The sequence below is a fragment of the Aulonocara sp. 'chitande type north' Nkhata Bay genome, linkage group LG10 (assembly GCF_057382095.1).
Source record: "Aulonocara sp. 'chitande type north' Nkhata Bay isolate Kocher_YH1m ecotype deep benthic linkage group LG10, A_spYH_male_GT1.1, whole genome shotgun sequence".
NCBI lineage: Eukaryota > Metazoa > Chordata > Actinopteri > Cichliformes > Cichlidae > Aulonocara > Aulonocara sp. 'chitande type north' Nkhata Bay.
Window position 1 is genome coordinate 10,093,341 of NC_141353.1, and position 14,772 is coordinate 10,108,112.

Sequence of the window (14,772 nt, forward strand, 5' to 3'; positions counted from 1 at the left end):
CCACCGCTACAGCTGTAGTTCTGTGTTTCAAGTAAACTCTCCAACTCTCCCCGTCCACTTTAGTTTAACTCTCGGCTATTGACGTTACTCGGTAAACTTTGTTTGTCCCTCGTTTTCAGGTAGCTCCGGTGCATCATCTGCCCACCCGCATACCTCGGCTCCGTCTCATCTCTTCAGCTCTGCTCTCCTTGCACATTTTTACCTGTCACTGTATATAGCCCCTTCCCTTGTAAATATTTCCCCATCATTGTATATAAATCTGCATCACTACTATCTTGTGCCCGTATGTGTTTCTGCCACTAAATCCATCCGTGTAAGTTCTAACACCTGTGGCTGCAAAGCAAGTGCAAACGATTGATCATCCCTCCACTACCATGCTGACAGTTGGTGTGAGGCATTTGTGCTGATATGTAGGATTTGGTTTTACTTAAACAAGGCAAATAAATCCAATTCGCTATGTGTACTAAATACAAAAAATATTTATACTATGTGAAAAAGTATTCACAGTAAATTGTAAAGAAACGACTTTTCCCCCCTAGATAATTTTATACACTTACACTGTATTCCCAGTAAAAAAATATGTGAAATACAAGGAAGGAAAAAAGCCGCAACTACAGGATGGGCCATTTATATGGATACACCGTAATAACATGGGAATGGTTGGTGATATTAGTTACGTTGAAACCAAGCACACCATTGTTTTTCTTGTGACATTACCAATAAGTTTGATGTGTCACATGGCCCTCTTCCCATTTAAAAATCAAAAGTTGTATCCAAGATGGTCGACTTCTAAATGGCCACCATGGTCACCGCCCATCTTGAGGAGTTTGCCCCCTCACATATACTAATGTGCCACAAACAGGACTTTAATATCACCAACCATTCCCATTTTATTACGGTGTATCCATATAAATGGCCCACCCTTTACTGTTGTGTTTGGTAAGAAAACATACTATCACCAGGCTCAAAACTCTATTATAAATTGCATTGAAAATGTGGACTGTCATGGCTTTAATTGGAGAAGCAGATTTTTGTATGTCAGCCACTCATATAACAGAAGCCTTCATTATTAACAAACAGTGCTAAAAGGCTATCATTGAAAATGATAAAGACAACAGGAAACATGTAAAAGCAGGTGGAGGCTGTAGCTTAGGTCAAATTTTTACAAGTCATCTTATTCTCATCTGTACTTTTAATATCAGTAATGTATTGTAATAACACCATGTCAGTGACACTGGGTTTTTGTTACACACTTTAATACTCTCTAGGTCTAGGTTTGCTCAATGTTACTTTCTTTTTTTTTTCCAATAAATTAACTAAATATTTGACAAAAATCATGTTGAAAAAAAAGGAACCACAAGGGTTTGCCTTTGAAAATAGTGTTGCATTTCTACAGTGCTGGTAATAAATTATTCTTAATTATCTTGTGTCATCCTGCACGATTAATAATGCATGTGCAAATAAAACTTATTTTAATGGCCCAGTTTTCTTCTGTAGTAACTTTGCAAATAATTTTTGCATCTCTTTGGACTGTACACCATAAATAATGGGGTTGAGGCTTCCAGGGATGATGTGAAACAAAATGGAACAAAGTTTTCTGTAATCTGAGTACTGTGGAAAGCGATGCAACATAATGACAATCATTCCGCTCAACAGCATAATCAAGTAAACAACCAGGTGGGTGCTGCAGGTCTTCAATGCTTTACTGTTCAAAGACTTGTTCTTACTGGTTAGACAGACAATTGTTATACTAGCATATGTGAGAACAATGCTGCCTATAGAACCTGTAAACAGGACCACAGTGAAGGTGAGCCCATAGACATTATTAATGAACACATTTTCACAGGAAAGCTTAAAAAGAGAGGCATTGTCACAGTAAGGGTTTGTAATCAAAGTCCTGCATCGACTCAGTCGTACAGTCAGTCCAAGCAGAATCCCGACCAAAACAAAGGCCACTCCCCAGGCAAAAACCGTCAGCTTGATCACCATTTTGTTGGTCATTATGGAAGCATATCGCAGAGGATTACAAATGGCCACATATCTGTCAAAGGCCATAATCATGAGCACAGTGTGACTCGTGGTACCAAACATATGTGTGGTAAAAGCTTGCACCACACATTCATAATAACTGATAAAGCGTTCAGATGGAGGCTTCAATATGTCTATCAACAATCGAGGTACCATGATAGAGTTTCCAAGAATATCATTAAAAGGCAGGTTGCAAAAAAGCATATACATAGGCTGGTGAAGGTTCTTGTCCATGAAAACTAAAACAACAATCCCTCCATTTGCTACTATTATAAACAGGTAGAAGAACAGCAGGAGAAGAAACAAAGCATATGTGGACTCTACTGAAATATTCAACCCTTCCAGCTGGAGTGTGAGGATGTTGTAGGTGTAGTTCTCCATCATCATGAAAGAACAAAATGGTAAGTAAGCCAATCAAGTTTGTGGTAGGAAAAACGTGTTTTGATTTCAGTTTTAAATGAGAGGTATCTACTCTGTCTTTTGTCTATTGTCTGCGCTTTCTTGTTCCTGGTAGTTCACAACTGGCAATGCCTACACAGAATGCGCTCTGCTGCAGTGTTATATGGGCATTATCTCAACCATGCAAACACTTAGCTTAAGCAATGTATGATGTCATACAATGAAGACAACAACAACTGTCAACAATCTGGGGAATAAAATTTGTGGGCAATGAAGTAATGTTTGTCTGCTCAAGCTTCACTTCTCACTGGTAGCACTTAGGCTACGTTCACACTGCAGGCAAAAGCGCATCAAATCCATTTTTTTTACCCTCTGTGACACATATCCCATCATGGTGTGACAGTGTGAACGGCACAAATCCGATATTTTCAAATCTGACCTGGGTCACTTTCGTATGTGGTGCTGAATCGATACATATCTGATGTTTTAGAAAGCGACTGCTGTTTGATGGTCACGTCGCATTAAATCCGTCTTTTACGTCACTGACAGAAGACAGACGCCAATTATCAGCGCCGGAGAAGAAATCGCGAACGCTTCCTGTCCATCCAGTGTAGATGTCAGTGAAACTGTTGGGAAGACAACGTTGGAGAAACGTGAACATTTTATTTGTTCTGTATAATCTGCAGATTCTGACATATGATATATAATATGTCACTTTAAACTGTTCAAATAACCCTGAAAATTGTCTTTAATATAATGGCAAAACCTTCTTTAACTTAACTTTTGATACAAATTTTTTTTTATCTCTTTGGATTGCATACCATAAATGATGGGATTGAGGCTTCCAGGGATGATGTGATACAGGACAGCCACAATTTTTCTGCTCCCTGAGTACTCAGGAAAGCGATGCAGAGTGATTATGGACATACCACTGAACAAAAAAATCAGATATACAACCAGGTGAGTGCTGCAGGTCTTCAAGGCTTTATTGTTCAAGGACTTGTTCTTAGTGGTTAGACACACCACAGTAATCTTAGTATAGGTAAGAACCATGCTACCGATAGAACCTGTGAACAAAAGCACAGTGAAAGTGAGGCCATAGACATTGTTAATGAACACATCCTCACAGGACAGGTTAAACAGTGCAGCATTGTCACAATAGGGGCTTTTGATCAGAGTTCTGCATCGGCCCGGTCTCAAGGTCAGACCAAGCAGAATCCCAACCAAAACAAAGGCCACCCCCCAGGCAGAAACTGTCAGCTTCATCAACATCTTATTTGTCATTACTGCAGCATAACGCAGAGGATTACAGATGGCTACATATCTGTCAAAGGCCATTATCATAAGCACTGTGTGAGCTGTGGTACTAAACATTTGTGTGGTGAAAGCTTGGACCACACATTCATAATAACTGATGAGGCGCTCGGACATGTCTACAAGCAAACGAGGGATCATGATAGAGTTTCCAAATAAATCATTAATGGACAGATTACAAAAAAGGATATACATGGGCTGGTGAAGACTCTTGTCAACAAAAACCAAAACAGCAATGCCCACATTTGCAACAATTAGAAACAAGTAGGAGAAAAAAGAAAAAGAAACATAGCATATGTGGCTTCCTGTGGGACATTTAAACCCTCCAGCTGTATTGTGAAGATGTTGTTTGTATTTTGCATGGACCTGAAAGAACAAGACAATTTCAAAGGCATTTCAAAAGCAATCCAGTAACTATCTAAAACATTAAATAAAGCTTTCACGCATGACATTCCCACATCTGTAAACAAGAGCTTATATCACAAAAAAAGACAGAGATCAGAATCAGAATCAGAATCAGAATACTTTATTGATCCCTGGGGGAAATTATTTTTTGTTACAGTGCTCCATTTTAAACCAACATTAAGACAAGACAGACAATACACTAACTAAGAATAGTACAATATATACATATATATACATACATACATACATAAGTCACTTATAAATAAATATTTGGAAAAGAAACATGTGTAGTTGTAGCAGCAAACAGTGTGTTAAGTGGATGCGTTGTACAGGGAGATGGCCACAGGCAGGAATGATTTCCTGTGTCGTTCAGTGGTGCATCATGGGTAATCTCAGTCTCTCACTGAACGAGCTCCTGTGACTGACCAACATGTCATGGAGTGGGTGGGAGGTGTTATCCAACATTGTCTTTATCTTGGACAGCATCCGCCTCTCCGACACCACCTTGAGGGAGTCCAGCTCCATCCCCACAACATTGCTGGCCTTACGGATCAGTTTATTAAGTCTGTTGGCATCTGCGACCCTCAGCGTGCTCCCCCAGCATGCAACAGCATAGAGGATCGCACTGGCCACCACAGACTCATAGAAAATCCTCAGCATTTTCTGGCAGATGTTGAAGGACCTCAGTCGCCTCAAAAAATAGAGACGACTCTGGCCCTTCCTGTAAAGTGCTGTGGTGTTTTTAGCCCAGTCCAGTTTATTGTCAATGTGTACTCCAAGGTATTTATAGTCCTCCACAATGTCAACACTGACCCCCTGGATTGAAACAGGGGTCAAGTGTTTCCTGGTCTTCCTGAAGTCCACGATCAGTTCCTTGGTCTTTGCCACGTTGAGCTGCAGATGATTCTGCTCACACCACGTGACAAAGGAGTCGACCACAGCCCGGTACTCTGTCTCATCATCCCTGCTGATGCATCCAACCACCGCAGAGTCATCAGAAAACTTCTGAAGATGGCAGGTCTCTGTGCAGTGGCTGAAGTCTGTGGTGTAGAGGGTGAAGAGGAAGGGGGAGAGGACAGTCCCCTGTGGTGCCCCTGTGTTGCTAATCACCTTGTCAGACACACACTGTGGGAGACGTACATATTGTGGTCTTCCTGTCAGGTAATCAACAATCCAGGACACCAGAGAAGCATCCACCTGCATCGCTGCTAACTTATCACCCAGGAGGGTCGGCCTGATGGTGTTGAAAGCACTGGAAAAGTCAAAAAACATGACCCTCACAGTGCTCGCCGGCTGGTCCAGATGGGTGTAGACACGATTGAGCAGGTAGATGATGGCGTCCTCTGTTCCAAGACGAGGCTGATAAGCGAACTGAAGGGGATCCAGATGTGGTCTTACTATGGGTCGCAGCTGGTCCAGGATGAGCCTTTCCAGGGTCTTCATGATGTGGGAGGTCAGTGCCACGGGCCTGTAATCCTGGGGGCCACTGGGACGAGGCGTCTTTGGTACAGGGACGAGGCATGATGTCTTCCACATCACCGGGACCCTCTGCAGACTCAGACTCAGCATAAACAGTTTATGAAAGACTCCACACAGCTGGGGGGCACAGGCCTTGAGGACAAGGGGACTCACTCCGTCTGGTCCAGCAGACTTGCCTGAGTGAAGTCTCCTCATTTGCATCTCAACCTGGTATTGAGTGAAGGTGATGGGTGGGGGAGGGGTGTCAGGAATCTCACAGGAGGCAACATGTGAAGAGAGAGGCTGGCACAGTGGTGTGGCTCTGGATTCCAGGCTGACTGCAGGTGAGGTTGTGGGGGTGGGAGCAGACACTGTGGTGTCGAATCTATTGAAAAACAGATTCAACTCGTCGGCTCTATTCTCACCTCCCTCAGCTCCCCTGCTGTTGGTTGGCCTGAATCCAGTGATGGTCTTCATGCCCTTCCACACCTCTCTCATGCTGTTCTGCTGGAGTTTCCACTCCAGCTTCCTCCTGTAATTGTCCTTAGCCTCTCTGATCTTGTCCTTTAGTAACACCTGGATCTTCCTCACCTCCTCTTTGTTGCCCCCTCTGAAAGCCCTCTTCTTGTTGTTGAGGAGGGCTTTGATGTCCTTAGTCACCCACGGCTTGTTATTTGGGTAACAATGAACAGTCTGAGCTGGAACAATGGAGTCGGTGCAGAAAGTTATGTAGTCTGTGATACACTCAGTAAGCCCATTGATGTCCTCGGCGTGAGGCTCACAGAGTGTTTCCCAGTCGGTCACCTCGAAACAGCCCTGTAGTTCCGCTATTGCCTCCTCTGACCACCTCCTAACAGTCCTGGTGGTCACAGGTTCCCTCCTCACAATTGGCACATAGCGGGGGGTGAGGTGAATCAGGTTATGATCTGACCTACCAAGTGGGGGGAGGGAGGAGGAGCTGTATGCATCCTTGACGTTAGCATACAGTAAGTCTAAAGTTTTCTCTCCCCTGGTGGGACAGTCCACATATTGTTGGAATGTTGGTAGTGTATTGTCCAGTGATACATGGTTGAAGTCACCCGAGATCACAATAAAGGCACTCGGGTGCTGAGTCTGTAGCCGAGCTATGGCAGAGTGGATAGTGTCACATGCAGCTGTGGGGTTAGCAGAGGGGGGAACATAAACAGCCACCAAGATGACGTGAGAGAATTCCCTGGGTAAATAATACGGCCTGAGTCCAACAGCACACAGTTCAGTGTCCGGGCAACAAATCCTTTCTTTGATTGTTATGTTGGCAGGGTTACACCACCGGTTGTTAACTAAAACAGCAAGCCCACCTCCTTTACGCTTACTGCTAGCGATGCTGTCCCTGTCCGCCCGAACAGTGTGGAAGCCTTCCACGGAAGCATTCTCATCGGGAATGACCTGGTGCAGCCATGATTCGGTGAAACACATCAGGCTACACTCTCGGTATTCCCTCTGACTCCGTACCAGTGCTGAGAGCTCGTCGATTTTACTTGCCAACGATCGCACATTTCCCATCACGATAGACGGCAGACACGGTTTAAACCTCCTCCTCGCTTCGAGCCTCCGCTGTCTCACCGTCACCTTTTTTCTTCTCTTCTGTCCTTGACCTCTGCATCCCCGATGTGTTTTCCTCCAAATTTCAGCTGGTACTTCTGCGGGCACTTCTGCGGGCCTGGCCAGCGAGCCGGCCGGCATCAGGGCGATCAGCTGATCTCTAGATCAGATACTTGTTAGTCCTGACAATCCTCAACTCCTGAAGTTGAAGTGTTGGACTGTTGTACATATAGTTCTCCATCTTGTCTGAAGTAAAAGCAGAAGGAGGGAAAAAGATTAACTAAAATTGAAATGTAATAAATTAAACATCAAATATTAGCAGTGAGGCAAACTTTTTTCAAAAGTCACACATTGTAAAATATTAATCTAGTATCCACCAGCAAATGGAGGACAAACACTATGATAAATATTTGTTCAAGGGAGAAAAATAAACTGAAAAGGACCCACAGAATAATGTTTTCTGAATGATCATACAAGATAATTTGTTATCATCTGAAGGCAAGAAGCAAACTGTTAATGATCACCTGAAATGCATCAGTTCATGTGCTTCTTGTTTCTCTGCACAGCTTTATCTTGTGCAGTGGTTGGACATGGGTGTCCACTGGGAAACTTTAATCCACCTCAGGATTAATGGTAAATAGTCATCAACACTCTATAAAAAAAATTAGGGGGAGAAAGCATATTTCATATACTTTGTATTGAAAAAACAAGATGGTGCCAGTGTGCACAGCAGGCCGTCCTCGTCTCTGTTTCCGATCTTTCTTTTTTGATTGTTGTGTATTATTCGTCCTTGTTTTGGTAATATTCCTCTCTGATGTCAATGCCCATGCTGGAACTTAAGAGATGCTACTTTGCTTCATATATACCCGTCCACTGGTGCACTGCCTCTACCTTCCCTGCCTAAGAGGCACTATAGAAAGCGAAGCAAACTGTTAGGATGCCTGGGTCGTTGACCCAGGACTTTTGAGTTTATTATATTATTTGATTTATTAATACTTTATTTATCCAGGTAAAAAAAAATCTCATTGAGATTAAAAATCTTATTTCCAAGAGAGACCTGGCATCATGGCAACAAAAGTCACATACCACATAGGTATATAACATTTAAAACAAATACAATATCCCATACCAACATGTGTAAAATATACAATAACAGATCAAATTAAGAGTACATTAAAAACAATCACACTGAGTAAAAGAGCTGTTCTCTTGTTCCTTTAAGACAGACTTAAACTCTCCCAAGGTAACCAATTCTGATAATTTCAGTTCCTTCTGCAGATTATTCCAGGAAGCAGGGGCAGCGTATTTAAAAGCCCTTTTCCCCAATTCTGTTCTGATTTTTGGGACAATCAATTGTATGATTTTGTTCGAATGAAGGCTGTATTGGTTGTGGTTTTTACACATATAAACACATAAATAAGATGGAATCAGCCCAAGGAGAGATTTATAGATAAAGATCAACCAATGGGAGAGTCTGCGAATATGCAAAGATGGACATTTAGCAGCAGCATACAAAGAACAATGATGTACATGATTTCCATAGCCAGTAATAAAATGTAAAGCACAATGGTACACAGTATCCAACCTCTTTAGGTAGTGGGCAGGTGCATTCATAAAAAGCAGGTCACCATAATCCAATAAAATAAAACAATTCCCCAACAGCTCGTATCAGAACAAATGACCAGACCAGACATCCTCCAGCTTCTGTCACCTGAGGGGCACCAGACAGGGATGCCCACTCTCCCCTTCACTTTTTGCAATTTTTATCGAACCTCTAGCAGCAGCATTTAGACAGGCTACAACAATTAAGGGCATAAAATGTAAGAGCATAGAACATAAAATCAGTCTCTATGCGGATGATGTGTTGCTTTTTCTGCAAAACACACAAACCAACCTCTCTGAGGTAATTACTCTAATAAACTGGTTTTCAAGAGTTTCAGATTATTCAATTAACTGGCCAAAATCTACAGTTCTCCCCATTAACTGCTCCTTCCATAATTCTTCCTCTGCCCCACTGCAATCCGGAAATATTAAATATTTAGGTATTAATGTCTCTCCTAAGCTTTCAGACTTAACTAAATTAAACCACATCCCACTTCTAAAGAAAGTAGAAGGCGATCTGACTAGATGGAAATCTTTACCCATATCACTCATGGGAAGGGTCGCCACTATAAAAATGATGATCTTGCCAAAAATAAATTACTTATTTTTGATGATCCCTAACAAACCATCACAAGATTGGTTCAGATCTCTGGATTCATATATTTCCAAATTCCTTTGGAAAGATAAACCCCCGCGTATCAGCTTAAAAACGCTACAAAGAACCAAGGATAGAGGAGGATTAGACCTGCCTAATTTTCACCAATACTTCTTAGCCAACAGGCTTCAGTTCATCTCAGAATGGTTAAAACATACCTTCTTAGTTGAGCCCTGGCTAGATGTTGAACAGGCACTATGCAAGGATCTAGAGATTTCAGACCTACCATTTATTAGCTCAAACATCAAAAGACATGAATGCTTTAAAAGTATCAACATCAGCTTCTCTCTGACAGCATGGTGGGAGTTTCTAAAAATAACGGAGTCTTCATTAATCCCATGCAAACGTACACCTATCTGGAATAACCCTGACATATTACAAAACAATAATATGATTAATTTTCCAGAATGGAGTTGTAAAGGAATTAAATACTTAGAACATATATTAGAGGGAACAGAATTTATTCCATTTGACAGACTAGTTGCACAATATGGGATCAACAAGAAAAGATTTTTAGAATATCAACAAATTAAATCCATAGTAAAAAAGAAATTTAACCTCAGTCAAGTTGAATTACAAACACCACCAAGTGCGGCACATTTCCTTACTCTTAAATCCCCCAAATTATTATCTAAAATATACAGAACACTTTCTAAATTAGATGAATCAATATCCCTTCCTATTGCAAAGTGGGAAGCAGATTTATCAGTCAGCTTAAACCAAAACTTCTGGTCTCAGGTATGCTTAAAAACCTTTAAATTGATTAAAAATCCCAGTCTGCAATTAATACAATACAAAATACTACATAGAGTGCACTATACAGGTCATCGGATGTTCAAGATGGGCTTTACATCTTCCAACAACTGCTCACACTGTCAAGGCAATACACCAGACAGGCGACTAGAGGATCATCAGGGGGTCCTTTTGTCCCTCTGTGGGGGGTCACTCCCACTAGGTTTATATCTGGGACTCTCCACCATTTGACCTTAGAACTGAAGAAGCTTCTCGGATGAGAGGTGAAACGTCTTCAAGCAACTTAAAGAAGTCCAGACGCTTTTCTTTGCAAGCTCCTTTGAATACACCAGACAATTATATCCACGCTCTTTGGTTCTGTCCACCAGTTCAGAAGTTTTGGCGCGAGATATGTGAAGACTTATCAAAGTGTCTGAAATGTAACATTCCAACTTCCCCCTTAGTGTGTTTTTTGGGCAGCTTAGATAATGTCACTTCAGAAAAGAATATCGCCCATATGGTTTTCACTGCCCTATGCATAGCCAAGAAAACAGTCCTCATGAACTGGAAAAATAAAAACAATCTTAATTCTAACCGATATAGAAATTATCTATTAGATTACATTAGTCTTGATACAGCCTCTGCCACCACATCAGATCAATTGCTCTGGGCTCCTTTGATCAGCTCCATCACCTAGTGGGGGTGGGGGGTCATAGTTTGGTCCCGCCTTCACTGTTGTGACTGGTGTGGGGGTAGGGACAGGCTTAGGGCGTCGGGGGGTTCCCCGGAGGCATCTTCCTTGGGGGGCTCAACCCGGGGTAGCGGTCATGTCCGGGTGGGGGCTCTTTTGGCTCTTGGGTGACTGTTTCCTCGTGGCTGCGTGCAGCGGGGCTAGGGGAGGGTCTGTGCTGACGGACGTGGGTTACTGACCTGGTAGCCTGGCTGCCCCTGGGTGGGTCCGGGATGGGCGTGAGGTTCTGGGGGCGCTCCGTCTCTGGGCTGGGGCCCCGGCCCCTGGTTTGTGTGTTGCCGGGGTTGTGGGCGGGTGGGTGCATGGGGGCCCATCCCTGGCGCAGGGTGCCGCCGGTGCGTCGAGCCGCCTGGGGGGCTCTTCAACTGGTGGGGGAGATGGTCACATCTTGCAGGAGCTTTCCTCTCCTCAGGAGCTCTCTCTGCAGGAGGGGGAGATACAGGAGAGGTGGAGGAAGATCTCAGCCTGGGCGTCTATTGTCTCATGTAGTCTGGAAGATGAATGGATGGTGGGGTGGGTGCAGTTTTCTCTGTGGTGGGGTTGGGTGGACTGTCCCGGGCTCTGTGGGGCCGGGGGGCGCTGCTGCGCTGGGCCCCGGTCTGGATGGGCCTGGGCCCCCTTTCCCTGGCGGGTCGCGGAGTATGGGAGTGCCTACTGGGGTCAGCGTGGGAGCTGACCCCAGGGAGGGGTCACCTGCCCCTCCCTTCCTTCCCTCCCCATCTCCAGCTGCCTCCCTCTTCCCGCTCCACCACAACCACCCACACATGCAGGGCCTTGGAGTAGGGGTATGTCACCAGGGTGCAGAGGAGGCTACCCCCCCCTCTGTCCCCTTCTGGCTGCCTCTGCCTCAATTTTATCCCACAACTTAGACATTCACATTACTCACACTCTCATTACGCATACATATAGGATCTTGGGGGTGGGCACGATACACGGAGTCCAAATTACCATCAGGGTGTACACTTCACCCCTGGCGTCGTTGCCCACCTCTCAATTTTGAATACACGTAGACATTGAGGGCTATCAGGAGGGACTATGCGCTTACCTGCTGCTCTCTGGCAGGTAGCTCCATGCCCTCCTGGGTTTTAATTGCACCTTAGAACACACATGCATCAACACTACAATGAGCGGGTGGAGGGAGGTTTGGAGTCTTCTCTCACCCCCGTTCTCTGCGGCCTGCTGGAGCGGGGCGGGCTAAGAGGAGTTGGCCGTCCGACTGCGGTCTGGAGTGTGGGGCCTCCCTGCTGCTGCGGTGTCGGGGCGGTCTGCCTCTCCCCACCGCAGGGAAAAGGGTAACACCACCTGGGTCTGGGTGCAGTTCCCCCCTCCAGGGGCAAGGGTACCTAGACCCGGTTCGTAGAGTACGCCTGGGGAGTGTGATCGTGTGAACAGCGTCTCTTTATGTCTGTCTCCACGTTGGTTGAGTGTGGAGTAAGTGCATATGAGAGCATGAGGGTGGGAATGGATGTTTGTATCTGTGTGTGCCTGTATGTCTGTGTCTATATGTCAGGTTGGGTATCAGACGCCACCTCTCTGGGGACATCTCAGGCCCTCCAAGGTTTGGAGGCCTATCTCCACCCACCACCACTTCCCCTGCCAGTGGCGGACTCCCTCAGGTGTCGGTGCGTTGGTGGTTCTTTGTGTCTGGGGGTGGGCGTCCGGGTACACACCGGCTCACTCCCTGGCGGCCGCTTATCGGGGCCTGGAGCCTGGGGCTCGCTCGGGCCACTTCGGCGGTGGGGTGCCCCCGGCCTCTCGGCCTGGGGCTCGGTCACTCAGGCACAGCTGGCTGCCGGCGGAGCTCACGGGCGCGTCACTGCAACTCCCCCTGGCTTCTGCTCCGCGGCTGCTGAGTGAACCCTCATCTGGGACTCTCCTCAGCTCTTACTGGGACAGTGGCGCGGCTGCCCCTCTGTTGGTCTTCCTTGGTCTCTTGTGTTCTGGGGGCCTCTGGATGTCTGGAGTTTTGATCTCCTCCATACCTGCTTCATGCCCTGGAGGATGGGGCTGTGGCTCCCCACACTCCCTAGCAGATCGTTACATGGAGAAACCTTTGGAATGCAAGCATGCTGATCCACACAGGTATGCACACAGGTGTACACACGGGTATTCACAGACGCGGACTACAGCTTTCTTGGCTGATGCCTCAAAGCACATTGTGCGCTGTCTATCTTGCGTGCTGCACAATATCGTTTATTATTTAGTATCTAGTGATATCTTCTGCTAGCTAGTTTATTGTGATGGTGCCGTTTTTTTTATTATGTTGCTCTTTGTTGTTTGCTTTCTCTTCTGTTTTTTTTCTCCATACAGGTGACCCAGGAGTTTTTGGTTTTTTTTCCTTTCTTCCCCCCCTTCTCACCGTCTCTTCTCCCCTTTGGTCTTCTTTCTCTCCCTCTCTTTCTTTCATTCTTTCTCCCTGTCCTATCCCCCAGTCATGTCTGTCCCGTTTGTAGCAACTGAAAATAAAATACATTCATAATTATAATAAAGGTCAATCAAATGGACCAATATGGCAAGGCCATGATGATCCATCCATCCATCCATCCATCCATTCGCTTCCGCTTATCCTTTTCAGGGTCGCGGGGGGCGCTGGAGCCTATCCCAGCTGTCATAGGGCGAGAGGCGGGGTACACCCTGGACAGGTCGCCAGTCTGTCGCAGGGCCAACACACAGGGACAGACAACCATTCGCACTCACATTCATTCGCACAGTCACACCTAGTGACAATTTGGATTATCCAATTAACCTATCCCCACAAGCTGCATGTCTTTGGACGGTGGGAGGAAGCCGGAGTACCCGGAGGGAACCCACACAAACACGGGGAGAACATGCAAACTCCACACAGAAAGACCCCGGCCTGATGTTGGAATGTTGGCAGCACGGTGGCACGGTGGTTAGCACTGTTGCCGCACAGCAAGAAGGTCCTGAGTTCAATTCCAACATCAGGCCATGATGATCCACTTGGTAAAATAAATCCGCTTGGCATCTTTCTTGGCCTTAAGACAACAATTCTGATGGCTAAAGATCCAAACGGGACACAAAAAAAAAAAAAAAAATCCAATAAAGGTAAAAAGGTTGCACGAATCAAATGTTTTCTTACTTGGAGGGAGAAACAGGATTGGTTTCTAAAAAAGTAACCTAGTTTTAGTTTTAACTTCGACACAAGCCTTTGAATGTGAGTCTTAAATGACAAATTCTGATCTATAATGATCCCTAGATACTTGTAAGATGTGACCATTTCAATTTCAGATCCTTGAATTGTTTTAATCTTAGGAGACATAGCTAACAACTCTTTGCCATTTGAGAATAACATTAACTTGGATTTCTCTGGATTTAACACCAACTTAAGTTGAGTTAAATGGGACTGAACGACATCAAAGGCAGACTGCAGAAATTGCAGGGTTTGTGCTACTGAAGGGGATGAACAATAGATAATTGTATCATCTGCATAAAGATGAAATGCTGCATTTGACAAATTATCACAAAGGTTGTTTATGTAAAGAGAAAATAGCAATGGTCCTAATACGGAGCCCTGTGGAACTCCTTTGGATACTGGGAGAAAAGAGGAAGAAGACCCAGCAGCACGGACACACTGTTTTCTTCTGACAAGTAATTTGAAAACCAACTTACATCATTTACAGATAGACCAATATTGTTTAGTCTATTTAATAAAATAGCATGGTCAACTGTATCAAAAGCCTTTGACAAGTCAAGAAAAAGAGCAGCACAGTATTTTTTGCAGTCCATTGAATCAACAATGTCATTAACTACTTTAATAGCAGCAGTTATTGTGCTGTGTTGTTTTCTGAATCCTGACTGATGTTGGGAAAGAACTGAATTTTTGTCC

General features: G+C 44.7%; 2 protein-coding genes across 2 annotated transcripts; both read right to left on the reverse strand.

Moving 5' to 3' along the window:
* Nucleotides 1-1,467: 1,467 nt before the first annotated feature.
* On the reverse strand, nt 1,468-2,412 carry LOC147320268 (olfactory receptor 8G17-like). The gene has a single exon (XM_086307428.1). The coding sequence runs from the start codon at nt 2,410-2,412 to the stop codon at nt 1,468-1,470; it is 945 nt and encodes a 314-aa protein (XP_086163554.1).
* A 786-nt stretch (nt 2,413-3,198) lies between these two features.
* LOC147320269 (olfactory receptor 52N4-like) lies at nt 3,199-7,426 on the reverse strand. The gene is made up of 2 exons (XM_086307622.1): nt 7,348-7,426; nt 3,199-4,028 (listed from the first exon to the last, which is right to left on the reverse strand). The coding sequence occupies exons 1-2, from the start codon at nt 7,424-7,426 to the stop codon at nt 3,199-3,201; spliced, it is 909 nt and encodes a 302-aa protein (XP_086163748.1).
* Nucleotides 7,427-14,772: the final 7,346 nt, after the last annotated feature.